This window comes from Miscanthus floridulus, chromosome 15, assembly GCF_019320115.1.
Source record: "Miscanthus floridulus cultivar M001 chromosome 15, ASM1932011v1, whole genome shotgun sequence".
Lineage (NCBI taxonomy): Eukaryota > Viridiplantae > Streptophyta > Magnoliopsida > Poales > Poaceae > Miscanthus > Miscanthus floridulus.
Genome location: NC_089594.1, coordinates 44,975,048 through 45,000,738, shown reverse-complemented (window position 1 = coordinate 45,000,738; position 25,691 = coordinate 44,975,048). Strand labels below are relative to the sequence as shown.

General features: G+C 46.4%; 1 protein-coding gene across 4 annotated transcripts; it reads left to right on the top strand.

Moving 5' to 3' along the window:
* Nucleotides 1–1,913: 1,913 nt before the first annotated feature.
* Nucleotides 1,914–21,781, top strand: LOC136509000 (uncharacterized). Of its 4 annotated transcripts, none has more exons than XM_066503794.1 (7): nt 1,914–2,460; nt 3,510–3,785; nt 3,936–4,041; nt 6,312–6,435; nt 6,533–7,276; nt 7,743–9,663; nt 20,812–21,781. In XM_066503794.1, exons 2-7 carry the CDS (start codon nt 3,602–3,604, stop codon nt 21,207–21,209), a joined length of 3,477 nt encoding a protein of 1,158 aa, XP_066359891.1. In that variant the 5' UTR covers nt 1,914–2,460; nt 3,510–3,601; the 3' UTR covers nt 21,210–21,781. The 4 variants fall into 4 exon arrangements, with proteins under 4 accessions (XP_066359891.1, XP_066359890.1, XP_066359888.1 ...); XM_066503793.1 differs by having other exon boundaries at nt 20,797–21,781; XM_066503791.1 differs by having other exon boundaries at nt 20,794–21,781.
* The last annotated feature ends 3,910 nt before the right edge of the window (nt 21,782–25,691 follow it).

Here is a 25,691-nt window from a genome sequence, read left to right as displayed (position 1 = left end):
ATGACCGGACGTGCTGACCTGGATGCACCCTAGCGTCCGGTCGGCAGGGTCCGGTCAACCGATGCCATCCACGTGTCAGCGTTTTGAACTATGGCCATCGGATCCCAACGGTTACAAGCCCTAAGTACACTCGAATAAGTCATGACCAGACGCGCCGCTCTAGGAATGGACGCGCCAAGCCAGAGTCTGGTTCAGTCACTCACGTGCACACGTAGCACTCGGATGTGACACACAAGTGACCGGATGCACCACCAAGCGGAGTCCGGTCATTTCCAGCAAGGGTCCAGAGAAGAATTTTTATGACCGGACGTGTCTGGTCAGTGATAACCTGACGCGCTCATCGTCCGATCCTCACCCACTCTTAGTTCTCCGCGTCACGTCACCATAACCGGATGCAGGGAATAGTGTTCCGCCAACGTCCGGGTCACACAACCCCTCCAGGGTCCGATCATAAGACCAAGCTACGTCCTCTCTGCGCTAAGTGACCGGACTCAGCTAGGGAGGGTCCGGTCCTTCCTGAGCCTAGAGTCCAGTCGCTGCAGACCTTCTCCTTTTCTTTTTCTATCTCCTCAAACACTTCACCCTTGCTTTCAAGTTGCTAACCATAAAGTGTATAACCCATGTGCACGTTTGTTAGCATTTTTCCAAGCATTTTCAAGGGTCAATTGTTAGCACACTATGTTCTAATGCATATGCAAGAATCATTTCACCTAGTGGCACTCGATAACCGCTTAGCCAAGGTTTTTCCCTCTTAACACACTCACATCCTCTATGATGTCTTGAGTGACAAAACAAAAATCTATTTGATACCTTTGCCTTGATCAAAACTTGGTTTTTATTTTTCTCTTTCTTTTTTTTTTCCAAATTAGAGCACTTGATCATCTCTTTTGGTCACCTCCATCACCATGACCATCATCTAGCTCTATCACTTGGTGTGTATAACCTTATCTCAATCACAACATTTAATGTAAGGGTTAGTACACTAGGTTTCATAAATTAGACAAAATCAAACTAGGGCTTTCAAACGTAAGTAGCTTTGTCTTATTTACGTTTGCGTTACCACAGATATAACCAAACAGCATACAAGATCAATTAAAATGCATTGCTTATGGGATAAGCACGTGTACAGCCCCCGCTCCACTTTTTATTTGGATGTATAAATAATGTTAAGATCCTCGTGCATAGAGTCGGTATTTCCTAATTTTGCATAATAAAAAAACATCCTGCCATATATGAAGCCAGTACGTTGGTGATGGGGAATCTCCATAGAAGCAAACTAAATTAAAATTAACAGCATCACACTTTATATGCTAACACATATAGTAGTGGCTAGACAAAACTATAATACTAACATATATAACATCAGTTCACATCGCCCAAAGACTGATGGTGGTGGGCCACACGCATGAACTTACGTCTTCTACAGGGAAATGATCATTAACTGAGCTGCAGTAATCTGAAACTGAGCTGCAGTAATCTGAAAAATGATCATTAACTGAGCTGCAGTAATGAGTTCATGAGGCTTGTCTCGAACAGAAGACCCATTTCGAAACCCAGACTCAAAATAAGTCTTCAACACAATACCTATAGTTTCCAACAGAGTATCCTATATGTAAGACTAATTTTAGGTGCCAGGAGAGGCATAATCTAAATTTGAGTATCCTCTCGCTTGAAGACCTATTTACAGAAAGGGTTGTGTTTTGGGTAATGTTATTGGAGAAGACAAAAAAAATGTATTGAATAATTTGCCTGTAGCACTATCATCAAAAACACGAATGAGTATTGTATTTTGAGTCGTGGATGTCGAAGACGGTATGAAAACCACAGTACAATACGTGTAGATGACGTCAGGCACTCAGTTCTAATTAGAAGGCTCATGGCTCCGGTGATGATGAGCCATCAAAAGACTGTTTGAGTGTTTAGTGGGAAGAACAGCAGCGAAAGCCTCTGGACCAGTCCTGCACTCCTGCCGCCAACTCAAACCTGCAAAACCCGCAGCTGACCCATAGGCCACAGGGAGGGGAGAAGGAGCTTTGGCCTGGACCGTGGAGGGAGCAAGTCGGCGACGGGGTACGACACCGGGGCCCGAGGAGGCGGCAGGGGCGGCGGCGAGCGACGGAAGCCCAGCTACCACTGTGCTCCCACGACGGGGAAGAAAGGCGGCAGGCACGAAGGCCCAATAGCCAGTAGCCACTGAGGGAAGCGCACTCTGTTTGGGAAACTGCATGAGAGAAGGCCCGGGGAGGAGGGGAGGAGCCGGGAGCGCGAGAGGGGGATCTCCACTCGGCAGCCTGACACTCTCGCTCCCAGTCCAAGCGCTCGCCGCACCCGCCGGATCCTCCGCGCTCCCGCTCCACCACCCTCCCCGCCGCAGCGCGGCTCCTCCTCCTCCTCCCGCCCGCCCAGTGGAATGCGGAGAGATCCATCCGGGAGTCGGTGGATTGGTTTCTTCCTCTGTTGGTAAGTGATTCCTGTCGGGCTTTGCCTGGACGGATTCCTTCCTTCTAGGAGTTTTCGTTTCTTTGTCGCCAGGCGAACCGAATCTTGCTTCTTACGCACGCATTGTGCTGTGGATAAGCGTGCGTCTATCCGTTCAGGACCCGGTTAGGTTCTTCTTCCTCTCCGCCGGTGCGCGAGACTGGAATTAGCTTCCACAATGGCACAATGGGGTCTCTTCGTCCCCAATCTGAAGTTCATTTTCTAACAATTTTTCCGGGTTCAGTTTTTTTTACTCAATTCTCGAGGGTTTATGGTCAGAAAGCTTAGGGGATGTTATTGGCGGTCGAGTTTTGCTATTGCGGTAGGTTAATAGTTGATCCTAGAGGAGTGTTGTTCAGTGAAGTGTGTAATTCTTAGTTTTTACGAGCACCTTTTTTTATTACACAAGGTGCTTCTTGAGGAATTTTACCAGACGTTTCATGCTTCTTTCTTTTCCCCTTTTTCTAAGGGTTTCTTTAATTTAATTGTGAGGTTAGTAGATCATTTCGATCATCTCCCTGTTGACGCACCAGATGCAGCTAGCGGTGTTTGTGGATTGCGAGATGGTGTGGGCTTGAATGTGAGCTTTTCCAGTGGTGTGGTGTTTGTCTGGTTTGTTTTCCCGACACATTTTTTTGGAGACATGCCTCTGGGTTGGCTGTTCTCTCTGGATGGGGTGGAACTTTTCGTCCAGAATGTGATGGATTGGGCAGATTGGGCTTTGGAGTGCAACAATTATGATATGCTTCAAGTTTTGAGGATCCTTTTGTTTGCTTTCTAGAAAGGTAGTACTACCTATGTTAGCATGAGGTATTGGGTAGATAATTTTGTGCGGTGGTGAGATCGCTTGGTTACTTTGGGCAATGCATGGTTCACAAGTCAAGAGTTCTTTTATTACTTTCCATTTCTTGCCCTCCGTTTGCAGTGTCAGCAACTCTCTTCGTATATTTCACAAGGATACATGTCAAATGCCTTTTGAATTTTGGAGCATTTTTTGTTTATGTTCATTACTGACAAAAGCCTATTTGCAGATACTTCAAATGGACTATTATGGACTTAGTTTGATATCTGAAAAAGAAAGAGCATAGCTATACTCCCTTTGCGAGACTAATAGACTATAAAGATGCTCTGCTCACCATCACCTAGGAGATCTCTGAAAGAAATCTCCCACACAAGGGGGCATAGTTTTGTGAGTATTCTACCTGCTAAATCAAAGGATGATGAACTCACATTGTTCAAGGATATGCAGAAACATGAGAGGGATAACTTCTTACTGGAACCAGGACAGGATTTTGATGAATCCATCTGTAAGGCTCATAAATATCATTGCTGTAATCTGCCCCCAGTTTTTGTAACACTGTACCTAGTGTGAACTTTGTGATTTAACTGATTTTTTTTTTCACTAACACTTAACTGATATGTACTGTCTGTTCTTTATTTCTGGCCCTGTTTATCAGCAAAGTTGAGCTATTTTCGGGATTTAAAGCCTGGTGTCAACATCGCTGCACGGGGAGAAAACCGTGATTTGCTTAATGCTGATGGTGAAAGAAATGATTATGATTGGTATGCACACTTAATAGCACATGTTTCTTTGTTTTGCTCCATGCTTAATACACATGTTATTTTGTTTAGTTTCAACAAATATAGTATCTTTTGGAAGTTTAAGATTTCAATGATTACTATAGTTTGTGGAGCAATGTGAGGGATGTCATATCTATTGCTTATGTTTAGTACAAATTGACTCTCTCATACAATTTTCAGTAGTTAAGCAGCAAGTTACAAATTGCTCAGTCGTCTGGTTCATTATGTGGTGTGGCTTACTGGCATAGGTAGTTGATCAGATGTGATAGATCCTCATCGTCAGACTCCTGACATCGGATGCATACTGCTCTTAAAATCAAGAATGTTGAGAACAAAATACAAGATTTGAGAGTGGATGGGATGCGTGAGAGGTGCAAGGCTCGGGTCCTGGCCCTCGCCATGAGCCTGGAGCTGTGCCACCTAAAGTGGAGCACCCCTTACTGTAGGAGAGAGACAGGGAGTGGGGAGTGTTCCTTGACAGTTCCTTCCCTTCATTGATGATTCCTGCCCATTGTTTAGGGTGAGTTGCCTAACAATGATGTATGAATGCATATAATGTAATAAAATCATATAGTAACCTCAGGCACTCCTTATTTGATGTGCAAGAAACTAGCCACGGAGCAGCTTAGTCCGCGCCACCCCGACGTTCAGAGAGGGAGAGGGAGGGAAGGTTTTGATCTCTGCAGAATCTGCTAGCAAATTCAGGGAGGTGAAACTGCAAATTAATAGTCCAGGGACCTAGGGCGTGTTCGGTCTCCAGGCTAGTTTTGCCTAGCCTTGCCTGCGCAAGCGAACTTATCTTGCCAGCTCGGGTGAGAAAAAATCACTCTCCCACCATAGCAAGCAAAAAGCTTGCCAGCATAGACCCCGAGCATGGCTTGCCTGGAATCCAAACGTCTTGTTCCTTTGGTCACCTAGCAAGGTAAGGTGAGGCAAGGATTCATCCAAGAACCAAACGTGCCCCTAGATGATATCCCCAAACCAGTTTAAGGTCCTGTTTGGTTTCTATAGGGGCGCCTAAAATTCCTGTCACATCGAATGTTTAGACACATGCATAGAGTATTTAATATAGACTAATTACGAAACTAATTACACAACTTGCGACTAATTTGCGAGACGAATCTTTTAAGCCTAATTAGTCTATGATTTGACAGCGATGTGCTACAGTAAAATGTGCTAATGACATATTAATTAGGCTTAAAAAAATCGTCTCGCAAATTAGCCTCCATGTATGTAATTGGTTTTGTAATTAATCTATATTTAATGCTCTTTATTAGTATCTAAACATTCGATGTGACATGAATTTTAGGAACGACTAAAGAACCAAACACCCCCTAAGGACCATTAGTGCATTTCACTCTTTTTACTATTCCTCACTAAGCATTCTCTCTGTAAGATTGGTGCTTTTGTTCGGTCTACAACTATTCTATCAGGCCATATAAAGGAACAGATGCCTTTACCTGTCACTGTACAATTGCTGGCTAGGCCACATAATTAGATCGGTTAGGCTACAATGCCCTAGGCGCTTCATCAACGAAAAGCAGTTATCAATCTGAATACTATCAAACAATAACCTATTGTTAGAATCTTTCTCTTGTTAGTTCTGCTTATTCTCGGCATACAATAAGTTTATATGGATAATCGAGTTCTACATTTTTTGCAAACATGGCATGTGCTTGTTTTCTTGTCGAGTAGTTGCTTTTTGGCCAAACATCTCATCTCTGCTGAGTAACGTTTTCTAATTGGTGTGTGATTCCTGTACCCCTCAAGAAGCTTCATGAGCTAGTTTTCCATTTCTTTTTTCGTCTAGTTAGTTTTAGGTTTTTCTTATCTGAAGTGCACAAAAAATTATGCAAGGGTCCCAACCATCATTATGAACTCTGATGCTTGGAGACTGTACCTTTCACATGCTTTGTTGAACTTATTGACTTTTGTCCTTTCTAAAACAGTAAGACTCCACTTACTTATAGTGCTTGTGTCATGTGGGGTATATGTGTGTGGCCAGGGGCAGCTACAGCTGGCATTGAATCCAGGGCCACTCAGCCTAGGGCTGGTGGCATGGTCTGGCTTTGCCTTGTTCATTAAGTTAGGAAACTTGAGTTTCAACACGCTATCTCCATGTCTACTGCTGTTGAGGTCCAGGGCCTAAACCACCCACCATATAAGTTGTCAATTGTTTTATTAGCAATTTGGCATTTTGTATGTCGAATGTAAGCCATCACATGTCTACCATCTAACTTTTGGCTTAATAGGTTGTTGACTCCACCAGAGACCCCACTTTTTCGTTCATTGGATGATGAAGAAGACCAGCGCATTGGTATGGCTCATAGGGGCAGGCCGCAGATTAAGCCAATATCAATTTCAAGGTCATCCACAGTGAGTGCTCACCTCATGACATGTTCCTGCATTCATAATTTTCAGTTGACAAGACCTACCTGTTGAAGTGTGAATATTCCTTTCTGATTTTACACAGATGGAAAATACTCGAAGGTCTAACAGAAGCAGTGCAAGCCCAAGTAGGCTTAGCCCATCACCACGCTCATGTAGCAGCACTGTGTTGACAAGGACTCGATCATCAAATTCTTCTTCACGAAGCAGCCCTGCACATCATTTGCAACCAGCAGCACCATCACGAAGGTCTTCAACTCCTCCAGCTTCTAAGACATCAACCCCTCCACGAAGGTCACCAAGTCCTGCTTCAAGGAGGTTGAGTACTGGCTCAAGTGACCCAATTTTAAACAGAAAAGGAGGAACTTCGCCTATTAAAATCAGTAACAGGCCATCTTCGCCAAAACTTCAAGGTTGGCAATCAAGTGACCCTGGTTTCTCTTTTGAGGCACCTCCGAATCTACGCACATCTCTGTCAGATCGTCCAGTATCCCGTTCAAGGGGTGGATCTCCTTCATCTTTCAGTGGATTGGACATGAATTGGAGAGGTAGAAGGCAATCTATGTCTCCCACTCCATCAAGAAGAGCCAGTTCATCGCATAGCAATGATCGATTCAGCTCGTACAGCAAAGCATCTGCAACATCTTCTGCTGAAGATGATCTAGAGTCTATGCAGTCTGTGCCAATTAGTTACTCCAGTAGTCCAGCCCTAAGAAAGAACTTGTCAGTGATGAAATCCAGAACTATTGCATCACCTAAGAAGCCGTCCAAGAGTTTCTCCCCTAGTTCTGCTCCAAAGAGGTCCTTTGATTCTGCAGTCTGGTTGATGGTAAGCATTGTTCCATTACTTTTACTTTTAGTATGATGTAATATTTGTTCTGCATTGCATGGTAAAATCCCCCTAGGAGCCAATTATTAACTCATGTAGTAAGTTGAAAAAGTTTGCTATCCTTATATTTTTTTGTTACACCTTTGCGTGAAAGTTTGTTGTCATTGCCTTTGCTTCACATGATTGTTGAAACAAAGAGATGATTTGTACTTTTCTTGTATTTTGTGGCCACCGTTGTATTTGATCAGCTGTATTGATGGCTCCTAATGATCTGGTACATGATTACATGTCATATACTGTTCTGTAGTCATTTCAATGTTCATTGTACTTCTCTTGTAGAACTGCACTTCTTATGCACCAAGGCTAATCTATTTTTTGCAGTTAGTTTGCTTTTAATGCAAGCAAGATCCCTTGTTTGATGTTTTCGATTGTCCGCAATATAACAAAATGCTATACCCTTCTCTAGGATCGTCGCAAAGCTCCTCAAGATAAGTTCAGGCCACTTCTATCAAGTGTTCCTTGCACGACATTTGGTGTTGGCAAAGGAGATAATGTACACTCATCTATGTTGTCACATAATTCCTCACTCACAACAAGCAGTAATTTAAGCTCTGACCATGGTGTCACTTTTAGCCCTTGTATGGGTAATGAACAAGAACCGAGTGATATAGTCGGTGATTGTGAAGCAACACCTAGTTCCTTGATTCATGATGATATATTTATGTTTGATCAATTGGATGAAGGATCCAGTGGTCATCAGCACAGTTTGTCTGCTACTCAAAGTGGCCCAAAATCTCCAAGCACAGAAAAATATGCGGAAAGCAACATAGAGGGCCTCAATATGGAAAGAAGTACAATAGCTCAGACTTCATGTAATGTCGCAAGTGGTTCTAAGGCTGGGCAAACTAAAATGGCAACATGCACTAGGTGTGGAAAGTTATTTAATGCGATAGAAGATGATGGAGAAGTTGATTTCTGTGAAGAATGTGGTTTAGTAGATGAGATTCTTTTTGTGGACCCCAAGATAGAGACTTCGGAAGAAGAACATCGAAAAGACTACAGAAGTTCTAAACCTTGTGTTGCATTGGAAGCTCCTCTCATTACTCCAGATCATGGTGAACATATCAAGAAGTCATCTCTTGACAGTCAGCTGGTGAATGATGAACCTCCAGCTGATTTTCTGCAAAAGTGTCCTCAATCCCAGTCAACAATGGATACAACCAACAGAATGCATGGAGAGAATGTTACTGAAAATTTATGGCCAAATGATGTTGGCAACTCTTCCCGAGGAAATAGCCTCAATATTTCATCCCATCAATGTAGCATAAATAATCATCAACAAACGGAACCAGCATCTGTAGTTGAGTGTGATAATTTAAGAGATCAAACTGCCAACCACCACAATGAGGTGTTCCAATGCCTGCCAGGGTCAGTGTATCAAAGCATTGAATTTGCCTCTGATACACTTACCATTGACAGTTCTTGTAAACAGGGATTGGCTGGGCATTCAAATCTAAAGGTTGAAAATACAGAGGGTGCTGGGATTTCAGTACTCTTGCTGCAGAAGTCAAGCAGCAACAAATGGCCTGTTATAGAAGGGAGACCCTTAGCTGGTACAAACATTATCTGTTCGGAACCATATTATACAAGGGATGGTGTCAGTACGCTGAAGCGTACCATTGGATTGGATAGCTCATCAGCTTCTTCTTCCATTGATCAAGGGTCTACAAGGCAATCTGGACATTTGGAACGCCTTAAAAGTAGTAATCGTCATGACTTTGAGAAGTCTCAAATAAGTAGTACCATGAGTTATAAAAGCATTGCATCCATGTCAGATATGTCAACTAGCACTTGTTCAGTTTCAGTTTGTCCTCGGGGTGATACAATTGTAGATACTGGCTTCCTAACCGACAATTCAGAAAGCAGTGTTCCAAGAACCATGATTTGTACTGAAGAACTTAATGAGTCGTGTAAGTACACACTCTCAAGCGCTATAGAGTGCTGGTCTGCTGCACAGGCTATTGTTAATGTTGACATTGGTTCAACTGAAGATGTAGTGATTCAGAAACAATGTACAGGTAGGATGGCTCACAAAGATAACATAAGTGATCGCTCATGTTCATCAGATACCGAAACATGTAGCAATATCCCACTCTCTCTGGCTCCTGAGGAAAGTTGCATACAGAAAACTGAAGAAGGTACCTCAGTTGGCACTCCAGAACACCCAGATGATGATTGTGGCAGCAATAGTTACCGAATGCAGCATGAAACAATTCCTGATCCTAATGAGGCAAATAGGTTGGATGATGGTTGTGTGTCTGTCATCTCTGAGGAGGATGTGTTGATTACTGCAGCAGAGGCCAACATAATGGGGCTTCCTGGTAATGGTATGTATTCATGACTTGCTAATTTTTTGTACTCACTTGTTAGCTCCAAAAGTTCTGTTTTTCTATCATGTTCCTAGTATTCTTGCAAATGATGTGTATTGCTAAACATTTTCCATATGAACATCATACATCCTTATATTGAAAAAACATATCATTTTTTTTGTAAATAGGCTCCTTTTGGTATTTAGTGACTTTTCAATAGCCCTTATTTTCTGTTTTCAATATTTGGACGTGGGAGTTAGGGAGCAGCATCTTTTCAAGTGATTTTGTTGCCAATACAAGCTGATTGCATACCTTTTTCGATGTTGTCTTAGTGTCAATGCTTGTCAAATCAAAAACAAAACAAACACAATATTTTGAGGATGTAAGTGTAAAAAGAACAAAATACGAATTGCAAATAGTACCGGCAACCAGCCAGTTGTCGATGGTTACCTGTTATAAATCGGCTAGTCGCCATAGTACTGACCAGGCGACTAGTCGACCCTACTCATTCCTTGTCATCTGTATATACCAGGACCTATAGCGTATATAGTATAAATCAAGCATCAAGACTAGAGGCGTGACACAGTTGCTACTTGCTACTAGAAACAGCATCAAGCTTCAAGGAAAGACAAGCTGCAGAGAGGAGTGACCAAGCAATGACTAGCCTTTGGAGGAGGAGCTCATCTTCTTGCTCCCTTGGACCTTGATTGATGGAGGTGTGATCCAGCGGGAGCAGATCCTTTATCCAGCAGTGCTTGACCTGGTTGAGGCGGGAAAGAGAGCTGGTGCTTCTTTTCGTGCCCCATGAGCTTTCCCCGCACAGCTGAGGTGGGGATGAGAGGCAGCAGCAGGAGGAGGGAGGAGGCACAACAGCTGGGAAGGCTAGAAGGGAGGAGGGAAAGACCGGTAGCAGCAGGGATTGTTGTGCACTTGCGCCGGTGGCCGGCAATGGGTGCACAAGCTCCTGGCAGCTGGGGATGCAGGTGGTGTGGTAAAGGAGAGAAACCCTATTGGGCTTTGACCATCCTAGCCCAGTGATCTGATGTAGCCCAGTTCGCAACTGCCTGTCTAGTCATCCAACTAATTGGATGATTAATCATGATTAGTCGATGACTAATCGGACAACAAGGTTTCTGGTTGCTCTAATTGAGTCCAAGGGACCGACTAGGACTATTAATGGCGATTAATTGGAACCCGCCATACTGAACTGAACTAGTAAAATTGACTAATTTGTTTTTTGTATCCTTGGTTGTATTACAACCAGATTCACATATTCCCTCCGTTCTAAATTATAAGTCGCTTTGATTTTTTGGTTCATCCATTTTGCTATGTATCTAGACAATTATAAGTCGCTTTGATTTTTTTTGTTCATCCATTTTGCTATGTATCTAGACATATTATTTATCTAGGTGCATAGCAAAATGGATGTACCAAAAAAGTCAAAGCGACTTATAATTTGGAACGGAGGGGGTACATAGTAGAGTGGAGAAAAAAGGATTCTGAGTGGTTGGTTAGTGTGACAAGGCAGATATTATCTAAAGATAACTCATAAATTGACTAGAAGCCTTTGGTCTAAAAAAAACTTACTAGAAAAGTATGGCTGTCTAAGCTTGTGTAAATCTAGGTCAAACCAAATACCCCCTTCATTTGTTGAAGGTCATAATACCAAGAAAGTAGTTTCTTTATGTTATTAAGTGTGAAGGAGCATAATACATGTAAGACATAATCTGCTGCTGATCTCTCGCTCTCTCCCTGCAGCAGAGTTGGCACTTTGGTCAGCTCATTGCTGCCCTTGGCCCTGTTCAAGGATGGCAATAGGCCATCCACTTGTACCAGGATGTACCTTAGGTAGTAGTGGCTTAGCTCAGCCATATCTTAGTTGTTGAGGCTGACTTCAGCCATGTCCTAGAGGACATTGTAGTAGGTGTACTAGTGTACCTTAGCAGGTACTAGTGGCTTGTATATATATCACCACAAGGCAATGAAAACATTCAGTTCAGTTTGCCACATTCAGAAGCAGAGCTTCGGCCAGGGCTGGTGCTTGCGCTGTGTGTGTTGTTGAGTTCAGTCCCTTCTTCTACCTTTAGCCATAGTGAGTGAGTGTGCTGGTAAGCTTGTTGCTTACCTGTGCAGGGCAGCAAGGGACCAACAATACGTATCGGAGCCGTACAGTGGCATCGCCGACTCGCCGTACTAACCGCCGGTGGCGATGGCGGGTGATGGCTCGGAGATGGATGACAGCAGCGCCGCTGCTGGGGCTACCCAGCCACGACAGGAGGTCGTTGTGTGCACGGTGCGGGAGGTTAGCGGCACCAGTTGGCCGACGATGACTCGCACCAACTATGGCGAGTGGGCGGTGACCCTGAAGGTCAACCTCAGAGCTCGACGGCTCTGGAATGCCATTGACAAGGGTACCGACAACGAAGAAGACGACATGTCAGCGATGGAGGCTATCCTCGCTGCTGTTACTACAGAGTATAGGGAGCTGTTGGGGGCAAAGAAGTCTGCTAAGGAGACGGGGGAGCACCTGGGCTGGCTACTCGCATCCTCGACGATCCAGAGCTGCTTCTCATCAGTGCGGAGAAGCCGCCCATGTTCATGGTGGTTGAGCGTGACACCAATTGGCGGCGGGTGATGCTGGAGGAGATGAAGGCGATCGAGGACAATGGGACCTGGGAGCTGGTTGATCCGCTGGTTGGCTGCCGGCGATAGGGCTCAAATGGGTCTACAAGGTGAAGCGGGACGAGCGCAACGCCATCGTCAAGTACAAGGCACGGCTCGTCACCCGCGGCTTCATCCAGCGCGAGGGCATCGACTTCGAGGAGGTCTTTGCTCCGGTGGCGCGCATGGAATCGGTCCGCCTGCTGCTGGCCATGGCAGTGGTGAAGGACTGGCGCGTCCACCACCTCGACGTCAAATCGGCCTTCCTCAACAGCGAGCTCGCGGAGATGGTCTTCGTCAAGCAAGCTTCGGGCTTCGCTGTCAAGGGGGCAGAGCACAAGGTGCTCAGGTTGCGCAAGGTGCTCTACGGGCTTCGGCATGCCCTGCGGGCGTGGAACGCCAAGCTCGACGCTACTTTGGGCGAGCTCGGGTTCACCCGCTGCGCTATGGAGCACGCGCTCTACACGCGGCGACGGGGGAAGGAGGAGCTCTGTTGGAGGTACAGAGTGTTTTTACTCAGCCAGCGGATTTCACACCCAGGCGACTGCTCTTTCATATATAGGAGATAAGTAGCACATTGATTACATTGATGGCTCATTAGAGCATTAACTAAACAGCTAACTGCCTGGGTACTTGCACAGTCACTTGTGCTGCCCAAGGCCTTAATAGCAGAAACATAATTAAGCACAGATAACTAAGTGATAACTGGGAGCAGGACTTAACTTCTACAGTTCTCCCCCTAAGACCTGCTTCCCCCATCCTTGATCTTCATGATCCCAATCTTGCTTCTCATGTCTTCAAACTTGGCCTTGCCTAAGGCCTTAGTCAGAATGTCTGCCAGTTGATCATTTGTGGCGACGAACTCAGTCTTGATGCTGCCTTCTTCAACACAATCTCTGATGAAGTGTTGTTTGATTCTTATATGCTTGCTTCTGTCATGAAAGACAGGGTTCTTTGCAAGTGCTATTGCTGATTTGTTATCCACTCGCAGCTCTACTACTTCCACTTTCTTTCCCAACAATTCAGCAAGTAACCTGGACAGCCACAGAGCTTGTGTTGCAGCAGTAGTCATGGCAACATACTCTGCTTCACAGCTAGATAAGGCAACCACTCTTTGTTTAATGGACTGCCAACTGACCAGATTGTTGCCTAGGAAAAATAGACAACCTGTAGTGCTCTTGCTTGAGTCAATATCTCCAGCCAAGTCTGAGTCACAGTAGCCAATAAATCTGGCTTCACTGGATGCCTTGGTGAAGTGCAGGCCATACTCCAGACTGCCTGCCACATACCGAAGGATACGCTTCACTGCCTGCTGATGCTCTATGGTGGGCCTCTCCAGAAATCTACTCACAAACCCGACTGCAAATGCCAAGTCAGGTCGAGTATGAACCAAATATCGCAGGCTTCCAACCAGCTGCCTGTACTGTGTTGGATCAACTTCCTTGGCTGTACTCTTCTTGCTCAATCTTAGCCTTTCCTCCATAGGAGTGGCTGCTGGGTTGCAGTCCACCATACCACCCAATTCCAGTATCCTTTTGGCATAGTGAGTCTGTCTAAGGGTGATGCCATCGGTGTTCTGCTGTACTTCAATGCCCAGATAGAAGCTTAAGAGCCCGAGGTCACTCATCTCAAATGTTGCTTTCATTTCAGCCTTGAAGCTTTCAACATCCTGCTCTTTGGCCCCTGTGATGATCAAATCATCCACATACACACCGACAAGCAACAGAGAGTTTCCAGAACCTCGCCTATAGATTGCAGCTTCATGGTTGCTTTGTCTGAAACCTTTCTTTTTCAATGTTGAATCAAGCTTTGCATTCCATGCTCTTGGTGCTTGCCGTAGGCCATACAGAGCTTTGCGCAAGCGATACACCTTGTCTTCTTGTCCAGCAACAACAAAGCCAGGCGGCTGATGCACATATACCTCCTCGTTGAGGTCTCCATTCAGAAATGCGGACTTGACGTCCATCTGATGAACAGACCAACCCTCCTGTGCCGCCAGAGCCAACAAGACTCGAACGGATTCCATGCGTGCGACAGGGGCGAAAGCATCATCATAATCCACGCCTTCTTGCTGGACAAAGCCACGAGCGACAAGTCTGGCTTTGTGTTTGATAACATTACCGTGTTCGTCCTTCTTCAATTTGAACACCCACTTCAGGGTGATTGGACGGTGACCAGCAGGAGGCTTCACAAGCTCCCAGGTCTTGTTTCTCTCTACTGATCGCAGCTCTTCTTTCATTGCTGCGCACCACGCTGGATCTCTCTTGGCTTCAGTATGCGAAGTTGGTTCGCCAGAGTGCGTTAGATGCAGCTCTGCGAACAGGCGAGTTGCAGGTGGCGGTGTGGGCTGCTGGCCAATAATATTGCTGACAGTTCTGTAGCGAAGTGGTTCATCCTCGTGATAAGCATCCAGTCGATCATCATCATCCTCCAGAGGCGTGGCATGCTCAATCTGAGGACTTGGTGGCGGTGGTGACACTTCCAGTGCCGCTGGAGCAGAATTAGCTTGAGGATGAGTTGATGCGGAGCCCTCTACTCCTTCAACTCCAATTGGGCTGTTTGATGCGGGTGTTCTTGGTGAATCCGGGAGCAGAGGCGACGACGGCGGTGCTGGTTCGCTCACCTCCTCTGACCAGACATACTCAACTGTGAATTCACTGCTGTTCACAGCTGATGGCCCAGATTCCGGCGAGGACCAATCCCAGCCATGTTCTTCATCAAATACAACATCACGGCTGATCCTGACACGCCCGCTCACAGGCTCAAACACCCTATATGCCTTAGCTCCTTCTGCATAACCAATAAACACGCCGGCCTCGCCGCGGTCATCAAGTTTGCGCAGCTGACTGAGCTTCCTTGTGTATGCCACACACCCAAACACTTTCATGTGTCCCAGAGTTGGTGAACGTCCATGCCAGGCCTCATATGGGGTGATCCCCTTCAACGCACGTGTCGGTGATCGGTTCAGTATGTGGACTGCTGTCATCACAGCCTCCCCCCAAAACCGAGCTGGCAGGCCCCTCTGCTTAAGCAGTGCCCTTGCCATGGCCACTACTGACTGATTGCGCCGTTCAACTACCCCATTCTGCTGAGGTGAGTGAGGAGCACTGAAGTGCCTCTTAATGCCTTGTTCTGCGCAGTAGGTAGCGAAATCAGCAACTGTGAATTCTCCTCCATTATCGGTGCGAAGCACCCTGATTTTCTGACCACTTTCCGCTTCTGCGCTCAGTTTGATGCGCTTGATGGCTTCTGCTGCTGCATCCTTGCTTGGTATGAGCGCTGCCCACATGAAACGGCTAGCGTCATCGACGAGCAGCAGGAAATATCGATTCCCTCCAGGTGTTGCAGGTGTCACTGGTCCGCAAAGATCGCCGTGCACCAGCTCAAGGGGCTGTTTGGCACGGTACTGTGTTGCAGCTGGGAACGGGCGCCTTCTCATTTTGGTGGTGACACAGGTGTCACACACCTGCTCCACATGGTCAATAACCGGGACACCGCGCGCCATCTCCTCCTTCCCAAGTCTGCGGAGTGCATCAAAATTCAAATGCCCCATCCTCTCATGCCACTGCCACGCTACATCTCCTCTGCATGCTGCAAGACAAAGTGGCTGGACTGCATGAAGTTGGAGTGTGTACAATCTGTTAGCCCCTCTCTTCACCTTGGCAATCAAACGGCCAGTGTGTTCCCAGATACGTAACACGTCGTGATATATCTCCACCTTGGAACCAGTCTCGTCAAGCTGACCCAGACTGATAATGGAATTCTTCAGGGCTGGTATATAGTACACACCCTGCAGCACCCTATGCTCACCAGTTCTTCCTTCGAAAGCAATCGAACCGATGCCTTTGATGTCAACCTTGGACGCATCTCCAAATCGGACCGTGCCTCGCACGTCCGTGTTCAAGTCAGAAAAGAGCTCACGCCGTCCAGTCATATGGTGTGTAGCTCCTGAATCACGGTACCACACATCTGCCTTTTCTTCATCGCCATTGGCACCAAGGAAGGCGCGGGCTTTTGGTTCTTCCAGATTCACCTCTTGAGCAGCATAGGTGTATGCCGGCGCGCACTTATCAAGATCAACGAGCCCATGCGCCAGAAACAGAGCCCCATCATCCTCGCATTCTGCATACTGCACACGGCCATTGTGGCCGCCGTCACCGCCGCCTGCGCCCCCTCGGCCACCAGCGTGCTGGCCTTGATTGCCACCGCGGCCGCCGCCACGACGGCCTCTGCCCCGTCCGCTGCCACGGTCACCGCCACCATCACGGTCACCATCTCTGTCTCGGCGTGAATGAGGGCAGTCTCTTGCCCAGTGGCCCTCCTGGCCACAATTGTGGCAGGTATCGCCACAGCGTCCACCATCGCGGCCGCCGCCACGGCCCTTTCCTCGCCAGCCGCCGCGACCGCGGCCACCACCGCCGCCTTGGCCGCCGCCGCGCTGATTCTTTGAACTAGAGCCAGCAGAATCATCCCCGCTGCCCTTCTTCTCCTTCTTCCAGCGTGCGCGCCATTGCTCCTCAGTATACATGAGCTTGCCGCCGACGGTGATTGGCTCGGTAGGCGCTTGCTCTTCACGGTCATCAACAGCCTTGAGCCTCCCAGTGGCTTCCTCAAGCGTGAGCATGTCAAAGTCCAGAAACTGCTCAATAGCAACCACAATCTGCGCATACTTCGACGGTACTGTACGCAGATACTTCTCCACCACACGCCTCTCATCGATGTCCTGATCACCATGAAGGACAAGCTGTCGATGCAGAGTTGAGAGGCGGAAGGCAAAATCTTCGACGCTCTCTCCTGGCTTGACACTGATGTTCTCCCAGTCGCGGCGGATGCGTTGCAGCGTCGCGCGGCGGACCCTGTCCACGCCGATGCGCGCAGCAGCTATGGCGTCCCACGCCTCCTTCGCCGTCCGCTTGTCGATGAGCGGAATCCCCATCTCCTTGGGAACCGCTGCGACAATCGCCTCCATAGCCCGCCGGTCGTCGCGGAACGAGACCCGCTCTCCTTCAACTGCGTCCCACAGATCGCGGGCCTGCATTCGCAGTTTCATCTCTTGGCTCCATTCGTGGTAGTTCGTCTTGGACAGCATCGGCCAGTTCGTGCTGCTGCCCGAGTCCCTGTATACGACCCTATCGTACACAGGCGACTCCCGACGCCCGCCACCGCGGCCACGCCTGCGGACTGGCGGAGATGGAGACCTCCGGCGCGGGCTCTTGACCTCCTCCTCTTCTTCTTCATACTCCAGCTCCTCTTCTTCCTTCTCTGCTGCAATCTCCTCCCTCAGCACCCGCGCGGTCCTTGCCGCCTCCTCTGCAGCCGCCGCCGCCTGCCGCGCCGCCTGGACCGCCTGCGCAGCTGCCTCCTCTGCAGCTTTCAAGCGCGCGGCCCGGCCAGAGGAGTCCTCCGCATCGCTGACGCCCTTGGCAGCCTTCCTTCGGCGCTCAGAAGATGTCGAGGCCATGGATAAGAAAGCAGGGAAGAGGGCTCGAGTAGAAGATGAGAGAGAGGTGTCTAACCTAGGCTCTGGTACCAATTGTTGGAGGTACAGAGTGTTTTTACTCAGCCAGCGGATTTCACACCCAGGCGACTGCTCTTTCATATATAGGAGATAAGTAGCACATTGATTACATTGATGGCTCATTAGAGCATTAACTAAACAGCTAACTGCCTGGGTACTTGCACAGTCACTTGTGCTGCCCAAGGCCTTAATAGCAGAAACATAATTAAGCACAGATAACTAAGTGATAACTGGGAGCAGGACTTAACTTCTACAAGCTCGTCGTCGGCGTGTACGTGGATGACTTAATCATCACTAGAGCGCGAGCAGAGGACGTCGACGGTTTCAAGCGCGAGATGGCGGCTCGTTTCAAGATGAGCGATCTCGGCGCGCTCTCCTAATACATCTTCATCGAGGTGAGGCAGGGGAAGCAGAGCATCTCCTGGGTCAGTGCGCCTACGCGGAGAAGCTGCTGGAGTGCGGCGGCATGGCGGAGTGCAAGCCGTGCGCGACTCCGATGGAAGAGCGGCTGAAGCTGTTCAAGCACTGCACGGCGGCAAAGGTGGACGCAACGCGCTACCGGAGCATCATCGGTGGGCTGCGCTACCTCACGCACACTCGGCCGGACATCGCGTTCGCGGTCGGGTACGTCAGCCGTTTCATGGAGGACCCGCGTGAGGGTCACTGAACGGTGGTGAAGAGGCTGCACAACGTCAAGGGGACGCTCGATCAAGCAATCATCTTCCCCAAGCGCGGTGGCAAGGGTGGGCTGTGCCTCACGGTCTTCAGTGAGGCACCCCCCAAAACAGAGGAAGGTGAGCCGGAGCTCACTGTCTTCAACGATGCGGACATGGCAGGCGACATTGATGGGCGATGGAGCACCTCCGGCGTGCTCGTCTTCCTTGGAGCGGCCCCCATTGCTTGGCAGTCGTTGAAGCAAAAGATCGTGGCACTGTCGATGTGTGAGGCGGAGTACGTCGCAGCGGCCACGGCGGCGTGCCAGGCTGTTTGGCTGCGCCGGCTGCTGGGCGAGCTGACCGGTGAGGAAGCTCTCCCGCCAGCTCTGATGGTGGACAACCAGCCCGCCATCGCCCTCGCCAAGAACCCTGTCCTCCACGACCGGAGCAATCACATCGATATCAAGTTCCACTTTCTCCGGGACTACGTCGATGGAGGGCAGATTGTCATCGAGTTCGTCGAGACTGGTAGACAGTTCGCTGACATCCTCACCAAGTCACTCGGGTGCCTGTGGTTCATGGAGCTGAGGAAGATGATTGGTATGGATGAGGTCAAGGCTCAGGACAGGATTAGGGGAAGAATTGTAAGACATAATCTGCTGCTGATCTCTCGCTCTCTCCCTGCAGCAGAGTTGGCACTTTGGTCAGCTCATTGCTGTCCTTGGCCCTGTTCAAGTATGACAATAGGCCATCACTTGTACCAGGATGTACACTAGGTAGCAGTGGCATAGCTCAGCCATATCTTAGTTGTTGAGGCTGACTTCAGTCATGTCCTAGAGGACATTGTAGTAGGTGTACTAGTGTACCTTAGGAGGGTACTAGTGGCTTGTATATATATCACCACAAGGCAATGAAAACATTCAGTTCATTTTGCCACATTCAGAAGCAGAGCTTCGGCCAGGGCTGGTGCTTGCGCTGTGTGTTGTTGAGCTCAGTCCCTTCTTCTGCCTCTAGCCATAGTGAGTGAGTGTGCTGGTAAGCTTGTTGCTTACATGTGCAGGGCAACAAGGGACCAACAACAATAAAATCTAATGTGCTCTTGAGGTTTCGTTCAAATGGGTGTATCACAAGTTCACAACACAAACCTGAATCTTCAATGCATACTTAGTACTAGATTTGGAAGAGAGGAATATAATCTACAACTGCATATGTATCCATATTCGATTTAGATAACATACAAGGGAAAGATAAGACGTATGGGCCGAGATTGCATACACACAATACACTGCACATGTGCTTAAACTTGGTTGATCAAGGTTACAAAAGGCAGTATTAGGTGCTTGCTTGGGCACACTAAAGTGCTCAGCAGAGGAGTGCATCGCCTTGAGGTATAAACGGTAACTAGGTGTCTGTCGGTTGCCAGCGATGCACTGCCTGACCCCTACACCCCTCCTTTTGGCTGTTGGCTCCACGGTGAGAGCTCCCTTCTTGGTTCCTTCCTCCTTATTCCCCCCTCTGCTGCACACAAGCTGGGATTTGGGATGCAAAATTAGTCCATGTCTGATGAAATTGAGAGCACAGTAGAGGACTACACGTGCAATGGGCAATCTATTTTTTGCATCGGATTTGAGCTGTGGGCCCTTGGGGGGTGGGGGTGGGGGTGGATAGGATTTGTGGGTGTCAGGGGAGTAGCCCTCATGGGTGGGGAGCTTGAGAAAGGCTGAGGGGTGGGGGGATGGATTCAACGAGGAGACACAGAAGATATTTTCTCAGGCCCAATTGGGATTTCATCTTTTTGGTTTTTTAAATCCAAAAGTTACAAATTTGATTTCTTTTTCCGACTTTTTCAAGACCACTTTGCCATACCTTTAATCAAACCCCTGAATGGGCCTTTTATTGGGCTGAAAGGTCCATGGGCGTGCTGGGCAGCCTAGATTGCTTCTTTACGTGCTGGGCTGCCTACGATGATTGCTTTTTTTGCTTCTTCACATGCTAGCCTGCCCACATAGATTGCTTCGTGTCATGCTGATTTCCAAAATTGTACTGTTCAGCCTTGCTACAATAGAAAACGCTTAGGAATGCCTAAACATGCTTAAGCTCTAGGCAGAGGGTCATCACTCAGTGCCTAGGACTTTTTTAACCTTGGTATTTATTGTAATGCATTTTTGTTCTGCTTAAAGTGCCAACTAAGTCAATTATACTCATTTCTGTCTACATCACTGTTGTTTTGCTGCCGTTTCCATTTGAATTTGATTACCATATTTGTTGCTGCCAATTGATATAACAATAACACTGATTTATGTCTGACCTTAGAAGAATCACTGGCTACAGTTGAGGGATCAAGAGAACAAACTCAGAGATGCTTCACATTAGAAGAGGCTACCGATACAATTCTCTTCTGCAGTTCCATTGCACATGACATTGCATACAGGGCTGCGACAATTGGACTGGAGCACGAGCAGCAATCAGAACTTGCTTCTGCTCTTCACCCAACAGTTACCATGGTAGGACGATCCATTCCAAGGAGTGATGGTTCACTGAAACCACCCCACAGACGAACGCCAAGACATAGGAAAAGATCAGAAGGTGAAACAGTCACAGAAACTGACAAGATGGAAGTGGTTGCTAAAGATCCTGTACTTGTTCGGCCAGTTCCTGAATTTTCAAGGACATCAGGCAGCATGAAGCCCCCAAAGGTCGAATCAAAGTGCAACTGTGCAATTATGTAGAGTTATCCATCAACTCAAGTTGGCAAGGATACTTATTATGATTACAGTGGTTGGTTGTTATTTTTTGCGCGCAAGTGAGGTAACAAATGAACCTGCACCCACCTGCTTCAGTCAGCAGCAGCGGCCTACATTTTTTTTCTGGTTGTGGTGCATTTGCTCTTTATTTTTGAGGTAATAGAGTGCTCAACGAGCCATTCTTTTGTAAATTCTTGCTTCTCCCTTTAGCTCTGTGTTTTCTCCAATTTTACTTGTCATCTGATTTGAGTTTGTGCCGAGTGTGCAATTTCATTTCCTCACAGAGGGAGTGAAGTTTCTAGTTCAGATGTTTGTGCTCTTTTGTTTATTCTTTTGCGACGGATGCGGACTTGCCTTGTTAAGCCGTTGCGCATTTCTGAAGTGCACCCGATATCTCTGAATACCTGACAGCGAGTGCAGTGCAAGTGTAGGTTCTAACTCAAATGTAAGACAGTGTATCTATATTTACATAGGAAGATGTAAATGTATATTGGCTTGTCCAAATGATGTTGGCGAAAATAAAGTCAAATGGAACTGTTCTCCTAAGCAGGTGCCATTTGAATTGAAAGTGCATCTAGCCCTTTAGTGGGTTTTGGATGATTGAATGATAACGTGATTAAAGGTCTAACCCGTTTACTAAGTGTGGACAGGTAATAGGTTATGTCACAGGTACTTAATGAAAGTCAAAATGATATATTGTTGGAAACAATTTAGTTTAAACATAAGGCAACAATGCAAATGAAATTCATGCAAAGGCTTATTTATTATGAGATTTTTATGTACTATGTGAAAGTAAGTACCGTAAGAATAAATTAATGAGACATGAGAGATTACATATGAAATGGTCTTATATTTGAAGCTTGCTAAATTAAAATAAAAAAGATAACAATGCAAATGAATGGATGATTCAACACAAGATGTGACTTGATGGCTTAAGATGGTAAAAATAGCAAGGAAATGCTTCGAGGTACTAAGCAAAAGTGAAGGGCAAGCGACGGCTTCGCGGCCGAAGAACCTAGCTAGGGTGAAGAATGAAGTACTTGTATTTAGTTGATGTACTAATCAAGCTATGATGGTCATGTTGATGTGGAGGATCAAATCACTATTGGAGTGTTTGATGAAAGTGACTTAATACATTTGGGATTATTCATATATGATGAATGGAATCAAGTCACGTGCTCAAGATGGCTATGCTCAAGTAAAAAGATCAATATCGACAAATTGGCACCCTCACTTGATGAAGATTGAAAGACACTGCTTCGGTTGAAAGAGATAAACTCAAAAGGTTTAAATTCGTTATAAATTTGAATTTGAGCTAATAGGAATGTCGTATTATTAAGAGGGGTGCATCATGTTGATAGATAATCATTCATAAGTGTTCATGCCAAACTATGTGAGTTTTGAGTGTTTGAGAGACAAAATAGCTAACTTGCTTGTCGCTGGTCTAGCACGGACGTGTCCGATATGTGTCCAGCCACGGTAAAATTCTTTATGTTCTCGGGTTGGTTCGTCGGGAGTTTCGACATTAGTCGGGAGTTCTGGCAGTCATTGGGAGTTTCGACGTCCCGGCACCTAACTGGCTTGGAGAGTTAACTGTCTAGTCACACTAGACGTGTCCAGTATTCTACCAGACATGTCTGGTATTCTAGGCCAGAGTCCAACGGCTAGTTTTCAAATGAGTCGAGGGTCAGGAGTTTCGACGTGAGTCGGGAGTTTCGGCATTCGTCGGGAGTTCTGACACCTCACATACTTTAACTTAGTTACCGTTGGCGCAGTATAAGTCATTCCGGACGTGTTCGGTCCGGTATGGTAGGGTCACTCAGGAGTTTCTCTAACATGGTTCGTCGGGAGTTTCGACGTGAGTCGGGAGTTCCGATGGTCGAGAGTTCTGGCAATCATCGGGAGTTCCGACGCCTCACAACGACACTGACAAAAGTCACTGTTGGGGCTATACGTCAGATATCGGATGTGTCCAGTATTGCCCAACGGCTACATAACGGCTAGTTTTTTAAAAGGGCTATAAATACCCTTAAGCCTCCATCTATTGAGGCTGCTAATTCTGCTAATCCTCTAACACGCTTTTGAGCTTTGCCAACTCTCCCAAACCCTCTCTTAGTAAGTGTGTGATCCAAATTGCCAAATCCATTAGTGGGTTAAGAGAAATTAAAAAAGAGAGCAATCCAACCACTTGAGCACTTGTGTATATTATTAATCTCGTGATTTGCATTTGTTACTCTTGGACTCTTCGGTCCTAGACGACTAGGCGTCGCTAGAGAGCACCTGAGAGATTGTGGTGTGCCTCGAAAAGTTTGTAACGATCGATTCCACCGTCTCGAAATCAACTAGTGGAATGAGGATAAGGAGTTGGAAAAGACTCCAGCTAGAGTGACCTTTGTGGTACCCTCTAAGGCTGACCTTCGCTGGGTCACTCACAGCCCCCTCAATGGAGAGTAGGACTCGAACGAGTCTGAACTTTGGTAAAACAAATATCTTGTCTCAATTCGCATTTCATTTGATATTTGTGTTGCTCCAGCTATTGTGCAGGTTATCTGTGTATCTTGTCATCTCTAGTAGATACCTACAGTTTGGTTTGAAAATAGAAATCGAAAGGAGCAAGTTTGAGACTGTTCCACCGAAATCGTGTATATTGGACATGTCCTGGTATACCTATCGGACATATCCGGTATTGATTACTATGTCAGGCTATTCTACAGAACACGTGTATACCAGACACGTCCGGTATACCTACCGGACACGTCCGATATTAGAGCTCAGTGCTGAATTTATGTGATCCGTGTACTAATTCTTGTGTTGGAGGCTCTAGGCTCCTAGGATTATTTAATATCTTTTATATACTCTGTGGCTAACTTGTGAGGAGTGGTATTACTCTTAATTTAGAGTTTTTATTTTGGAAACTCCCTTTACTAAATCGTTTCCACTTTTAAAGGTGTTAATTTTTAGAAATATCTATTCACCACCCCTCTAGGCGGCATCCTAGGTCCTTTCAAATGATATCGGAGCAAGGTTCTCACCTAAAGCTTCACCGCCGTGAGAAAAAGATGTCGACGCCTATCGAGTTGGAGCATGTGCTTCTCCAAAATGATGGTTCAAACTTTCTATCTTGGTCAATTCATGTACTCAATGCTTTTAGGGATATTAGTCCTCTTGTTGAGCATATTGTGGTCGCAAGCATACCTCTTCCAATAGTTGATTGTAGCAACTACAAAAACTTGTCAAAAGAGGAAGATATATGCATGCAACTTAATGCTCAAGCTATTAATGTCATTTTGAGTACATTGAGTGTAGAGGTTCAAGATTAGGCAATCTTCAATGGACAACCACCTCCGGAGAGTGCTCATCTCATTTGGACTAGGCTTGTTGAGTTATATGGAAAATCCAAATATGATGATGCACTTGAGATCGAGTCAATGGAAATTTTGTCCATTGTGTCTTCATGCAGCGAAGAAACCTCACAAGATCTTAAGAGTGCTGAGCCAGAGCAAGAAGTGCAAGCAACGCATGACCTGCTGTCTACCTGTACATACCGGACATGTCCGGACCAGCAAGCAACTGTTTGCAAAGGATGCTCAAGACCGGTGGTGACCAAGTGATGAGTCAACCTCAGTATCTAATGAAACTCATCACTTATGTCTCATGGCCAAGAAAAGCAAGAAGAAGAGTAACAAGAAAGATCAAGAAAAGAAGAAAGCACAAGTGGATGATCAAGATAAGAGTGATGTTGAAGTTGAAGACAACTACAACCTTGATCATCTCAACCGCAAAGACAAGTTCATCATTATGAAGATAGTTGAAAAGAATGATGAGCTTGAAGAAGAGAATGAGAAGCAAGAGCAATCACTTCAAAAGCAAGAATTGTTTCTCATCTCCAAGATAGAAGAACTAAAAGCTCTAAGTGAAAGGTATGAAAAATTATCAATTGATGATGCTTTAGTTACTAATTCCTCTTCTAGTGTTTCACAACTAGAGAAGGAAAACTTTGAGCTCAAGGCAAGGCTAGATGAACTATCAAGCAAGTATAATGTGCTACAAGCAAACTACATTCATCTAAAGTGCTCTCATGATGAAGTAGTAGAATCAAGCATCATGCTTAAGGTGGCTCATGAGGTTGTGATCACATCGGTAAAATTTTCTCAACCTCTCACACATTCACTCACTAGTACACCATCTCAATTAAATATTTCTTATACTAATGAGTGTGCTCCTCAAGCAAGCCAATCTTTGATTGAGCTAAATCTCATAGAAAACATAGAGCTCAAAGAAGAGGTGAAAAGATTAAAGAAAGATGTGATTCGGTTGAAGGGTAAGGAGAAAGCACAATCTTCTCAAGATAACAATGATAACATGGTGAAGAAGCTTGAGAAGGGTTCAAACCTTGCTTCCTCCAAAGCCTAACAAAAGAATCACATTTTAAGCAAGGCCAACACAACCAAAAGTAAGAAACATGGA

Bases quoted from the DNA above. Each gene is read 5' to 3' on its own strand.
- LOC136509000 (XM_066503791.1), top strand. From the start codon at position 3,602: ATGCTCTGCTCACCATCACCTAGGAGATCTCTGAAAGAAATCTCCCAC. The intron at 4,042-6,311 runs GTATGCACACTT...TTGGCTTAATAG, and splicing joins GAAAGAAATGATTATGATTG to GTTGTTGACTCCACCAGAGA. The intron at 7,277-7,742 runs GTAAGCATTGTT...ACCCTTCTCTAG, and splicing joins ATTCTGCAGTCTGGTTGATG to GATCGTCGCAAAGCTCCTCA.